The 13,844-nt window shown below is 43.5% G+C and overlaps 1 protein-coding gene across 2 annotated transcripts in view; it reads left to right on the top strand.

The window, feature by feature from the left end:
• Positions 1 to 13,844, top strand: part of Itpr2 (inositol 1,4,5-trisphosphate receptor type 2) — a 436,608-nt gene that overhangs the window by 75,204 nt on the left and 347,560 nt on the right. Inside the window, exons 3-8 of one of the 2 annotated variants that reach the window (XM_052719262.1) lie at positions 1,670 to 1,785; positions 3,192 to 3,278; positions 5,579 to 5,737; positions 12,108 to 12,206; positions 12,551 to 12,634; positions 12,842 to 12,988. In XM_052719262.1, the coding sequence (XP_052575222.1) occupies positions 1,670 to 1,785; positions 3,192 to 3,278; positions 5,579 to 5,737; positions 12,108 to 12,206; positions 12,551 to 12,634; positions 12,842 to 12,988 (692 nt within the window). Of the gene's footprint in view, positions 1 to 1,669; positions 1,786 to 3,191; positions 3,279 to 5,578; positions 5,738 to 7,053; positions 7,111 to 12,107; positions 12,207 to 12,550; positions 12,635 to 12,841; positions 12,989 to 13,844 lie in introns of those variants that run through there. The other variant, XM_052719263.1, reaches the window with a different exon arrangement.

Here is a 13,844-nt window from a genome sequence, read left to right as displayed (position 1 = left end):
TGTCAAGTAGCACCACTTCCTGATGCCCAAGCGTTCAAATCTAGGAGCCTGTGGGGCTGTACTCAGCCACCACAGCCCTTAATTGTTTTATACCATTAGAATGGGTGGGAATGTGGCCGAGTGGACATTTGATTCTACTGAATTTTGGTTTTTGATACACACTTGAAAAGTGAGACTGACTCTATCTAAATAATAAAATATTTATTAAAACAAAGTAACTTTTTTTATAGGATTTTTTTGTTTGTTTTAGTTAGTTATCTTAGTTTTATTTATTTATTTATTTCATTTTTTTTTTTTGAGACAGTCTTACTACATAGCTGGAGCTGCCCTGGAACTCACAGAGATCCGCCTGCCTGTGTCTCCCAAGTGCTGGGATTGAAGGCGTGTGTCACCACTGCCTGCCAGAATTTTTTATCTTAGATGAATGTTTGGCCTTTATGTATGTGTGTGCATACATGGTGCCCAGAAAGGTCAGAAGAGGGTGTTGGCTCCCCAGAATTTAAGTTATAGTTGGACATGACCTATTTCTTGCATTAAATATACTGAACATGAATAAGTAATCACAATAAAAGGGCAGATTCAAGAATATTTTTTGTTTGTTTTGTTTTGAGGCAGAGTTGCCCAGTCTGGCCTTGAACTCTCCATCTAACTGCCTCGGCCTCCTGTGTGTTGGGACTGCAGGTGTGGGTGACCTCACCCAGCTTCACTCTGTCCACTTTCTAAGATCAAATACCTCCTGACAACTAGGAAGTAACTCACCAAGACAGGTGTGGTTGTACCAGGCCTTCTTTTGGGCCAACAACCAGCTCCCAAGTCATGACACGGAGACTATTGTTAGTTATGAGTGCTCAGCCTTACGTTAGATCTTATTTGAATCGGTATCTCTTCTTTATCTATGTTTTGCCTCTGGGCTTTTTACCGTTCTTTCCTTTGGTAGATCTTACTTTCACTGCTCCTCGAGTCTTGCTGGCCCCAGGCATGTCCCTCTCTTTCTTGTTCTCTCTTTCTTCTCTTCTCTTTCAGTCTTCTTGAGCCTAGGTTTCTCCTCCTGTTTATTCTCTCTACCCACCAGCCCCTCCTGTCCTTTCTTTGCTTAGCTATTGGCTGTTTAGCTCTTTACTAGACCAATCAGGTGCCTTAGGCAGGCAAGGTGAAACAGCAACACATTTTTACAGAATTAAACACACACAGCATAAACAAATGTAACACACCATCTTTACATAGTTAAGTACTCTACAACACATGGTGGCTCATGCCTGCTGTTCTAGTACTGTCAAGGTAAAGAGGGAGGGTCAGGAAATCAGGATCATCTTTGTCTACCTAGTAAGATCGAGGTCAGCCTGGGCTACCTGAGACCCTGTCTCAAAAATCCAAACACCAACTAAAATAAGAATTACCTTATATCACCACTGCATTGGCTTCCTCATGAATTACACAACCATAATGTTTCGTAAAACCCTGATGAAGAAGAATCTATTTTGATGAAATCTAAGTAGGTATTTGAAAAGGATGTTACAGAGTGAATTAAGACTTGTTCAGGGGATGACTGTGACATGACCTTTGAATGACCTCCCAGATGCTAAGAAATACCAATATCCTGAATGAGGCTTACAAAGGGTGTCCAGAAAGTGCCCGAAGCCTTAGTTACATGGCTCTGTTTGTTTCTCAGACTGCCTTTTCAAGGTGTGCCCTATGAATCGATACTCTGCCCAGAAGCAATATTGGAAAGCCAAGCAGGCGAAGCAAGGAAACCACACGGAGGCTGCCCTGCTGAAGAAGCTCCAGGTAAGTGGCTGCTGTCATGTTCTGACGCTGGCCTGAGAGCAACAATAACAAGCAGGCACCTGACGCCTGGCTAGCTGATTTCACCAGCATGTGGAGATTTCAGATAGAGCCTTGATGCAGAAGTAACTCGTTTTTAGTTGTAGGGCATACCTACTTATTTCCTGGCATGTGGGCAACACATCCCCACTGTCATTTTTTTTAAGGTATACAGGACTAATTCTAAGCTGCTCACCAAACTGAAAAGGAATTAAAAATCCCAATCTAATTATATTTTATTCCATATGATACTTTTTTTTCATAACAGACTTTGGAGAAAATAAATTTTTTTTTTGGTTTGACTGAGTATGGATTTGATAGTACTAAGTTTTGTATCATTTAAATTCTAGGTACTCTCAGAGTTGAAAGCTATACTTGGAGATTTATTAATTCACCTGCTTTTCTGACACTTTCACATCATGTAGTAGAAAAGTTCCTAATTCTACAGAGCTTTCCACTTAATTGAAATTTGCAGTAAAGAAAAAAATGGCCCAGGACAGGTTTGGCTGTATTCAGCATAGATTGCAAAGTTGCCACACTTGGGGTGGGGTGGGGAGATCTGGGAGTCTAGTGTAAATGTGTAAATCTGCCCCCAATAACAGAAAACTTCCTTGCTGGGCATGGTGGTGCATGCATTTAATTTAATGCATTTCAATTAAATCCATCCATTGCTCCATTTATACAGCATTCTTTAAAGAACAAAGTTTTAGAAATATAAAACAGATCTGAGGTTAGCAGAGGTTATGAGCAGGCATAGGTGGGGGATGCAGGAGGAGATGGATGCTGTAATACATGGAGAATATGACCAGTCCCAGGAGGGATGCTCTCTTTATCCTAACTGTGGTAATAGATATTCAAATCTCCATACATAAATGATAATGTATATGACAAAACACACACACAAGAGTCTAAATGAAACAAAGCACATGTGATTATATTATCCCAATTATATTAAGAATTCTCACAATTTGACAACAAATAAAAAGATAGCCTACTGAGAAGTGGACAGAGCACTCCCAGAGACTTGTGTCCAAAGATCTAATACAGCCAACAGAACATGGGACAACTAGAGAATAACAGTCAAGTCCACAGTGGAAGCTGGGCATGGTGATGAACACCTGTAATTAAATTAAATTAATTACAGCACCTGGGAGGCAGAGGCAGGTGGATCTCTGAGCTCGAGTCCTGCTTAGTCTACAGAGTGAGTTCCAGGACAGCCAGGGCGACATGGAGAAACCCTGTTTGACCCCCACCCCCTTCCAGCTCCCCGGTAACACAGCCAGTCTGATTTGTTCTTGTTACTAAGAACCCCTTGTAAGTCAGCTCTCCTCTCTCTGCTCCACGCCGAACACTTGGTTGCCCTCTTGCAGCACGCTGCTGAGCTGGAACAAAAACAGAATGAATCAGAGAACAGGAAACTTTTGGGAGAAATTGTGAAGTACAGCAATGTTATACAAGTAAGTCTCCATTTTGCCGTCAAAGAGGGAAGTGCTTTGTGGGTGACCTGTCAAATCACCCCCATGCCAAGCTGCATGAGACCCTTGTGGTGCTGTGTTTGTTCTCTGGTGGGGATGATCATTAGTATGAAGCGTTCAGTGAACATCCATCGTGTTGTGTATGTATTGAATATGTCTTGTGCCAGGCCCGACGGTGACGGCCTGCAAGCCCTGACATAGGCCACTTATGTGGGCACACAGAAAACTGACCTCTAGGCGGGAGCCTAAGTTACCACAGACAAGACTGTGCGAGAGGGTGTGAGAGGCCCAGAGGACACAGTTCTTGAGATGGATGGGCTGAAGCTCAGGGGCAGGGAAAGTTTTCAGAGTGCACATTAGGGGCAGTCTTCCTGTGGCTTTCAGTCCCCTTGTCAGTGTGCAAACGCTGGCTTATCTCCGCTGCATCCCTTCCCCATGCTTCATTCAGATCTTTTAGGCTTTTTATTTTGGTTCGTTTGCTAGTAAGTGCCCCACCTTGTTCCAAAAAGAATGTGAGACCTTTTCCAAGAAATACAGCACACTGAGAGATAAAGCCCGGGCTGCGGAAGGAGGCAACTGGGTCGAAGGAAAATAACAGGTGGCTGGATGAGACGAAGTCAAGGGTGAGCTTATTTAGAAAGTTTGGAAACTCCAGTCCACGGCATTGCTGCCACTACTTGGCCACAGGAAGGACCTTGTTGAGTCCTGGTAGTGGAGGTCTACAGCATAGCGCTCATCTGGAGGCTAGAAGCACAGATATTTCCAGAAGTGAAACCAGGAAAGTGTTTCTCTTGCGTGCTCATAAAGAGGACACTGTTTAAAATGGTAAACAATGGCCCGCACAGGTTCTTTACAGTAATCACCACAATGAGGCACTTTATAAGGTGGCTTTAAAGAATGTCTCCTGATCTTTTGTCATGGACCAATGGCAATGTGCCAAAGGGCAGGGCAAAGCTGTTCCCCACAGGACAGGAGAATGTGTGACCTCATCTAGTGATGGAGGGAGTGACTTTCGGCATGGTGGGACTGCATGCCCCTAAGTAGTCTTCCAGAGAGTGTCTCTGCATTGAGTTTTGGTGACTCATTTAAGATCCTTGTCAAGTACTTTAAGTACAAATGCTTGTCTTAGTTAGGGCTGCACTTTGTGTTTTGACACAGACCATGGAGTTGCATACTCGGGCTTGAGGGTGTGTGTGCACGCGTGCATGCATGCATGCATGCATATGTGCGTGCATGTGTGTGCAGGTGCATGAGTGTCTGTGTGTAGAAGCCTGAAGTCAACCTCATCTCAGGTGTTGTTCTTAGGAGCTGCCCCACGTTGTTTTTGGAGACTAGGTCTCTCACGGGCCTGGACTTGTGGATCCAGCGAGGCTGGCAGCCAGGGAACCCGTGGATATACCTCCCCAGTGCTAGGATTACAAGTGTGTGCCTCTTCACCCTGCTTTCTATTTTGACTTTCTCACTTGGGGGATTGAACTCAGGCCCTCATGCTTATAAGGAAGGCAACACTTGCTCACTTGAGCCATCTCCCAGACCCATGGATTTCCATGCTTTTAGCAGTACAATAACCAAGAGTAGGACCTGGAGTAGTGCAAAAAGATGGTTCTTTTTTCAATTAAAAGTTTGCCATTTTACTTTGGAATAACTTCTGCCTCATCTTATGGGAACTAAAATGTCCATTCTCTCTTGAATGATTTTGAAAATAGCTGGGAAGTTCATTTTGTCTTTGTAGTTAGGTTATGTTTTGGGAAGACGTCCTTGGCATCTGTAGAGATGGGAGAGGTAAGGGCTGGTCCTCCTCTATGCAACTCAGAGTGGAGGGTCAGATCTTTCCTGACTCTGAAGCTACAGAGGGAGTTAGTGCTGTCTATGGGCAGAGGTGCTTAGGGTGTGGAGTTGGTGTATACCTTCCCTCAGGCTTTGGTTTTCTTTAGCAGATTCTGTTTGTGTGGCTTTATGAGTATTGGAAGTGGGTGAGATTTCAGGGACCCTCCAGGTCCTTTTTTGGAAAGCCTAGTTTTAGTCTGTTATTTCTCAGTGGGTGAAGGTTAAGTCTTTAGTGTGCCCTGGTGTATCTTCCTCATGCAGTCACCATCACCCTTGAAGCAGAACTTGGGGTGGAGGTAAGGAGGAGACAAGTGGCTTGGAGAGTTGGTGGTGGCTGAGCCTTAAAAGAATTCCCATGTTTAGTTTCCAGCATGCATTGTGGTGTGCGGATTTATGAATATAACTACCCGAGGAGACCATGGATACAGGCTCTAACACACGTCTTTCCCCTGCAGCTACTGCATATAAAAAGCAACAAGTATCTGACTGTCAACAAGAGGTTACCCGCTTTACTGGAGAAGAATGCTATGCGTGTGTCACTAGATGCTGCGGGGAATGAAGGGTCCTGGTTCTACATTCATCCCTTCTGGAAGCTGAGAAGCGAGGGTGATAATGTAAGTATGGACATGTGAAATCAAGAGGGAGCAAACAGCACATAATGTTCTTAGAGAACTCAGGAAGTACGAGAAGGGAAATACAGTCTTCAGCTAGTTAATTCTAAACTATTGAAGTTAGCATATGAAATAATGGGTTGCATTATGGCAATTTAGCACGTATGTGTCATTGTACTTTCTAACACATTTGGTGTTAGCATTTTTTAAACTACGTTAAATGCATTTGTTTACAATGTACACCATGCTCAGAAATCACAGGACAGAGTTCAGCTCAAGTTGGAGTCATCTCCGGCCAGACCATGTGAAGCATTTTCAAAGAGGCAGGTTACTTTCCTGCTTAGTCAGGATTGGACTTGCTTGCAAGGAAGAGGGCCACCATGGCACCTAGCCTTTTGAATGAACAGGGAACAGTGAGAGTCGTGACAGTGTTCCAGTCAGTATCCTCACAGCCAGCTTCTTACAGTGTTGCCACAATGTGCAGTGTTTGAGGGGCTGTGACATTTCCTCCTTGTCCTGACTATAAAGTGGGTTGTGCAAATGGCCTTGATGCTATCATTGTCTAGAGCAGTGGTTCTCAACCTTCCTAATGCCAAGACTCTTTAATATAGTTCCTCATGTTGTGCTGACTCCAACCATAAGATTAATTTTGTTGCTGCTTTGTAACTATAATTTTGCTACTGTTGTGAATTGTAGTGCAGACATCTGTGTTTTCTGATGGGATGGTCTCAGGTGACCCCTCTAAAAGGTTCATCAAGTCCCAAAGGGATTGTAACCCACAGGTTGAGAACCATTGGTTTAGATCTTTCCTGCTATTTTGTAGAAGAAAAAAAATGTGAGATAACTTCCTAGGAACCATTGCTTCATCTTATTTATTTATTGAGATGGCACCTCACTATATTCTTGCCTGACTTGGCACTTGTTACGCAGTGTAGGCTGGCCTCAAACTTGTATAGGTCCTCCTGCCTCAGTACCAGCCTACTGACTGCTGGGATAATAGGTGTGCATCACCACATCCGGCTAACAATTTGGTATTTTTGTGGTAGTCCTGAGCACTTAGAAGATGCTCAGTGAAGGCAGGTTTATAAGTAGAACTCCTTACAAATGCCAGGTGATATGTACTTGCCATGTGAAAAAGTTAATGTGAATTCTGACTGAAGTGAAAATGTAATTCTCCTGTCAGAGTTTTCACAATCAATACTTTGTTTACATCTTTCGTGTGTTGGGAGGTATTTCTTATGTTAGAAATGTCTTTTTTTTTTTTTAATAGAGCATCTCTTTTTTCCAGTGAATTTTAAAGTACAAATTCAATTCCACAGGACATGAGCGCCATGATTTAATTGGGTTAATAAATTTTCTGGTGATGTCTTCCTTAGGTAAGGCTTGCAATGCATGGCATGCAGGGATGTATTGGATTCCTTGGAAAACCAGTGCCGCACCCCCACCCCCATTTACTTTTGACATTAAGTGATGTGTGCTGTGAGCATGGTGCATCTTTATTCTAATGTGTAGTTAATTACAATCAACTCTCGATTATTCAAGGGCTAAAATGCAGTTTATGAACTACACACTTCCCTTGTACGCTGTTCCTAACCCCCAGCTCCTACGTTGTCCTCTTTGGTGGCCCATGAAAACTAGACATCAAGTCAAACAAATCCTAACTAAGCTCAGACTATGAAAGAATTCGTTCACTGATGCCAGGAGCCTCGGCTTTAGGCTGCTGTGGATTTCATGATCCCCTCTGCTTACTCCCCTTTCTCTTCCTCCTGCTGCTTGCACACTGCTTGATAGTATCAGGAGAGAGTTGAATGTAACCAACTACTTTAGACAATTAGTTTCAGTAGGAAATTGGAACAAAACAAAGCCTTTCACTCAAACCCCTGTCTTGTGGCCGCCCACGACGCCTTGGTTGTTCTTATCTGGATGCACTCCACAAAGCCCCGCTGCAACAGCCTTCCACCTTCTGACTGACACCGTCACTGTGTTCGTTCACCTCTGTGTAGCTTTGTGTGTGAGGAAGGTTACCAAGGAAGGCTGGCATGTCCACAGCCTTGTATTAGCCACACATGGACTTGTATGCAACTTCATTTTCTTGGCTAGGAATAGGCAGTGTTTTGAAACGTCAAACTACTGTAGTTTGTTGAAGGCAGTTGCAAGGTCTCTTTGAGTGGTTTAATCATGACTGAGATTTTGCATAAGTATATTAAATGAAGAGGAAATTGCAATGTTCAGAGGAATTTTAAAATTAGAGTTTGCTATTTAGCAATGAGTGAAGTAGTGACTTAGGTTGTGTATATTCAACAAGAAGTTCTTCAAGCTCAAGTGGAGAACGATGCGGATGGCAGCCTGGAGGACAAGCTGCTCCTTACACTAAGTGCATGAAGGTGCGCTGGGTAGGAATGCACGGTTTGGGAAGCGGGTTCACAGGTCCCTTTACTCTCAGCTACATAGAAAGTCCTGGGTTGCTGCTAAGTAACTGGAAAAGTTGCTGAGGACACCCATGAGCAGAAAACATTAACATTTCATTTCCACGTGTCCTCTTTAGTTTGAGTAGATTCTTTCATTTTCAGTCTTGACCCAAGAAGACAGGATCCTTTACACTGAAAGTGGATTTAGAAGCATGAGGAGGTGGGATTCTTTTGTAAGTCAGTGGAAAATTCTGCTTACTGAGGGGCTCTATTGAGCAAGCAGATTTTGTGATTTTATAAAATGACAAGCCTGCCGTTTCTAGTGGAGGTGGAGCTGGAGCATTGGTACTCTGAGCCTCATGGGGGGGGGTCCATTTTACTGTCCCAGGTAGCACTTCAAGTCACAGGTGGCATTCTTGTTAGTGAAATCCCAGCTTGAGTGTGGCATGGCCACTGTAGACCCAACAGAAGTGCTTTGGGAATTTCAAATTTATTTCTTAAAATATGCACTACTGGAGTGGTGAGGTAGTTGATTGTAAGATGTAAAATAAAAGGGCCTCACCCTCTGGTTATATATCAAATAGACAGTTTCTTAGTGTCTAGCTGTGTCAGCAGTTCAGGCCTGAAGCCTCACTCTTCAGAGAATAACTCCAACATATCTACTAATGTGAATTCCCTGAGATTATGAACTATTTCTTATATACATCTGCTTTTTCCTAGCTCCACCTAAGTGTTATCTAAAAAAGATTTGCTTATCTTTATTTTCTGTTTATGAGTGTTTGCCGGCATTCAAGGGGAAGGTTGGATGAGGTCTAGAGACCTGTCTTGCAAACAGCAGATGCTCATCCCACAAACACAAGGGGAAGCCTTCCTGTGTTTGGTTCTCTAGACACAGTTTGTGGCCACACAACTCCTAAACATTATCCACTTAGGGTCATGTGACACTGGAAATATGAGCACGTGTTTTGGTTAAGGTACATGGAGATTGTTCTGAGTCCCAATTGTTTTCTTGTTTTCATATCAAACTGATCTTTAATTGTTCTAATATGTAATTGGTGTGAAACACACAAAGGGAAGGTTTTTAATTTTGCTACATTCACAGTTGGGAATGTAAATGCCATATAACCATCTTCTAAAGAAATTAAGGGGGGCTGAAGAGATGGCTCAGTGGATAAGAGCACTGGCTGCTCTTCCAGAGGTCCTGAGTTCGATTACCAGCAACTACGTGGTGGCTCACAACCATCAATAGTGGGGTCTGATGCCCTCTTCTGGCATAAAGGCATACATACAGATAGAGCACCTGCATACGTATATAAAATAAATAAGTCTTAAAAAAGAAAACAAACAAAAGAGCACTTGAGTAGTATGAGTCTCTCCAGTTACTAAAATCACACTGTTATTGCCATGAAGAAAAGGTAATTTTAATTCCCTCAAATTGAATTAGATATAAAGATTTTTGCAAGTAAAGTAGACATTGCCACTATCACACAGATGAATATAAACACAGACTTGGATTTTTTTAGTACTTTCCCCTGGAACCCTGATAATTCTTATTTTTAAAAGAAACATGGGTGTAGCTTGAGTTTTCCTGCCTGGCTCAGGGTCAGGGCAAATCTCTCTCACCTGCCAGTCCCACAGCCGCTCAGACCCGACCAAGTAAATACAGAGACTTATATTGGTTACAAACTGTATGGCCGTGGCAGGCTTCTTGCTAACTGTTCTTACAGCTTAAATTAATCCATTTCTATAAGTCTGTACCTTGCCACATGGCTCGTGGCTTACCAGAATCTTCACATGCTGTTTGTCATCGTGGCGGCTGGCAGTGTCTCTCTGACTCAGCCTACCACTTCCCAGCTTTATTCTCCTCCCTATCCCGCCTACACTTCCTGCCTAGCCAATGGCCAATCAGTGTTTTATTTATTGACTAATTAGCAACACATTTGCCATACAGAACATCCCACAGCACTTCCCCCATTTTTTTTTTTCAAAAAGGAAGGTTTTAACCTTAACAAAGTAAAATTACATATAACTTGGGAATTTGGGCGTAGCTTCTCTTACTACTTCCTGCTGGAGGGGGGCGCTGTATCTTATGGGGACACAAAGATAATTTTAGGATTATGGAGTAGTCTGTGAGGCTGTATCATCTGAGCCAGTTGCCTTGAAACCATTCTGGATGTTGGATCATCTGGGCCATGGTGTCATAGGAGACTTTTCAGGGGGTCTTGGCTGGTCAAACCTGATGTATCTTAATCTGGAACAAATCCATAGCCTTTGGCTTTCTGTGGGAACAAAAGCAGAGTCTCCTTTCCAAAACAACATATCCTTATATTTAAATTTTGAAGTCAAGATACCTTTAAAATATACATTTTGGCGTAACTCAACAGCTTTTACAATCAAATGTTTTTCTGCAGTTAAAAGTCCCAAAGAAAACACAATCCAGATTCTCTGTGTAATATCCATTTTTACGTGGCTTATTTTTTATACTACCTTTACTGTCTCTTTAAAGACTTTATTTTTTAAAACTATGTATTTGTTTCTATAACTCTATATATCACCTTTTTTGTCTCTTTCAAGCCTACGTATCTTTTACACACATTGTAAACTATTACATCTGAATCTGTCTTATTGTGAATCTCTTGCTTTAAACTGCAGCAGCTGTGGCTGCTGGCTCCGCCCACCTCAGCTTCCCAGCATGGCTACGTTTACCACCAGCTCTGGTAGCTATCGTGGGTCTATGCTTTTATCCAAGCAGCGTGTAGTCCAGAAACCTCTTTTTTTTTTTTTTTTTTTTTGTACTAGCAAAGTCTAAATCCACCACACAGCTTAATGTGCCACTTGCAGAGGCCTCATTCCCGCCATACTGCAGGTCCAGCGTACAAGCTAGGAACCCACCAGTAGCTCAAACCAGCAGCTGCTGCTCATTTGAGAGAGACAATTAGGAAGCTGTTTTTAGCTCCGTTTTAGAATCTTTTTTTCTCAGTTTTTAGTTGGAAACTCTTGCCACCACGTTGGACGCCATTTGTAGCTTGAGTTTTCCTGCCTGGCTCAGGGTCAGGGCAAATCTCTCTCACCTGCCAGTCCCACAGCCGCTCAGACCCGACCAAGTAAACACAGAGACTTATATTGGTTACAAACTGTATGGCCGTGGCAGGCTTCTTGCTAACTGTTCTTACAGCTTAAATTAATCCATTTCCATTAATCTATACCTTGCCACATGGCTTGTGGCTTACCGACATCTTCACATGCTGTTTGTCATTGTGGCGGCTGGCAGTGTCTCTCTGACTCAGCCTTCCACTTCCCAGCTTTATTCTCCTCCCTGTCCCGCCTACACTTCCTGCCTAGCCAATGGCCAATCAGTGTTTTATTTATTGACTAATTAGCAACACATTTGCCATACAGAACATCCCACAGCACATGGGCTCCTACAGTTCTGGTTTTGGATGTTTCAAGTAAGAGGGAACCAGATGCTCCAGGCCAGACAAAGCATAGATTTTTACAAGGTCATGCCCTGCCTTGTGTTGCCTGTATCCAGATGTCAGATGCCTTATAATTCTGAGATTCGAGATGAATGGTTAACCAGACTTGCCTTTCAGTCAGAAGGGAGCATGGAGGGATGTGTTCTCTGCTGCTCTGATAAGACTCTGACACTTGAGGAAAGGAGTGTCCTGGCAGCTATCTTCACTGTTTCTGCTGCACAGTCTTTTGGGAGGAAAATAGCCTAATTCTGACCTTTGAGGCGCTCCAGTTGACATGGAGACTAATGCGGAAAGGGTCTGAACTGTCTTCAAGAGTAGGGTTTGGCAGGCAGCAGAGGATCTGACTGCATGATCATGTATTTGAACATGCTTCTCAGGAGTTACAAGTTACAGTGTGTAGAATGACAGGTCCAGGAGGCAGGTTGCTGGTGAGGATTGCTGGGATGTTTCCAGCCTCACAGAGCATCAGGGTATGTTTCTGATCCCTAGATCGTCGTAGGAGATAAAGTTGTTCTGATGCCCGTAAACGCTGGGCAGCCCCTGCACGCCAGCAACGTGGAACTCCTGGACAACCCAGGCTGCAAAGAGGTGAGTCCAGGCAGGAAAGGAGAGGGTGTTGGTTTTCTCTAGAGGGAGGGAGGGAGGGAGGAAGAGAGAAAGAGGGAGGGAGAGAAGGAGAGAAAAAGGGACAGGATAGAAGGAGGGAGGCCTTGCCGTTTCCTGATTCTCTCAGCACCACCCCACTACTGTTAGCATCCGTGGGCATCTGTAGGAACTAGCTGTTTTTGAATGGTCCTCTGAAGATGTTTTTATCGAGGCCACACTTCATTGTTCATAGTTGTCTCTTTTCTTCTCTTCCTGTTTGGAATGGTAATTTGGGGACAGGATATAGAGTCTACTGCCATGTCTTTCAACGTTTGTTCCATGAACAGGTGAATGCTGTTAATTGTAACACGAGCTGGAAAATCACTTTATTCATGAAATTCAGTTCCTATCGGGAGGACGTATTGAAAGGGGTGAGTAAGCTCTCCACACAAACCTCCATTTTCATGTATTCCACTGAGCACCAGCCCCCAGGAATCTGAAATGTGCCCATAGTCACCCAAGGGACGTCACTGGCCCTGAAGCCCAGAGTGCCCAGACCAGAAAGGAATTGCCAGGTCTCCTATTTGCTGGTCCTGGTGACTGTTGGAAGGCCAGTCTTTCTTCACCTGTCTCTCCAGGGTGATGTTGTGAGACTGTTTCATGCCGAACAAGAGAAGTTTCTTACCTGTGATGACTATGAGAAAAAGCAGCACATTTTCCTTCGAACGACCTTGCGTCAATCAGCAACTTCAGCTACTAGTTCTAAGGCACTCTGGGAAATAGAGGTATGTACTTTTTTGGGGGGGAGGGACTTTTACTAATATTTAGATAAAAAGATAAAGATATACTAGGCTGTTGGCTTTGCTGCTATGTGCAACATTGGTGGCATATTCATAACATGGAATGATTTTTGTGAATTAACACATTTCTTTGTGGCTATGACCAATTTGACAGGAATATGTCATAATGGAACCCATTACAAAGCAGAACAAATAGATCAAGTGTTTGGAAAGAGAAAAAAGTCCACTAGGAACTCGTCAGTGCTGATCAGACTGGAAGCCGTGAGCCTCTGTGGCCCTGCCTGGGCCATGGCTGGTGGAGGCAGACACAACTTATAGCCACAGAGAATGGTGCATATTTTTTCTTTGAATGCCATCGAAATCAAGAGGCTCATAGTTATGAATGCTATTCACCAGGCTGAGACAGGAGGACAGTCACAAGTTTGAAATCAGCCGGGTCTCCTAAGCGAGTTGAAAGTATGGTTGTTATGCAAGTCCTGGAAAGGGCTTCATGCAGCCTGTGGGGGCCTGGTGTGGTGCTGGTGTCTTGCCCAAACCTTTCCAATTCTGTAGTCCAATAATAATATATATTAGATAGAGTCTCACTTCATAGTCCAGGCTGGCCTGGGACTCACTGTGCAGCATAAAGTGACCCTGAACTTTTTGGCAATCTTTGTACCTCATCACCCCAAGTACTGGGATTTTATCCATGAGCCACCATCCCCTGACAGGAAACATGCCTTTTGCATTAAGACAGTGTTTTCAGGTGTGAGGCATGGACATCCCTCGAATGAGGTATGACATGTCTCTCACTCACCGTTGGAAATTTTTGTTTTCCTTCACATTGTGTTGGATGGGTTGG

The sequence above is a fragment of the Peromyscus californicus genome, unplaced genomic scaffold (assembly GCF_007827085.1).
Source record: "Peromyscus californicus insignis strain IS unplaced genomic scaffold, ASM782708v3 Scaffold_6__1_contigs__length_162567912, whole genome shotgun sequence".
NCBI classification, from domain to species: Eukaryota; Metazoa; Chordata; class Mammalia; order Rodentia; family Cricetidae; genus Peromyscus; species Peromyscus californicus.
The sequence above is the reverse complement of the archived record's forward strand: the minus strand, read 5'-3'. Positions and strand labels throughout refer to the sequence as shown.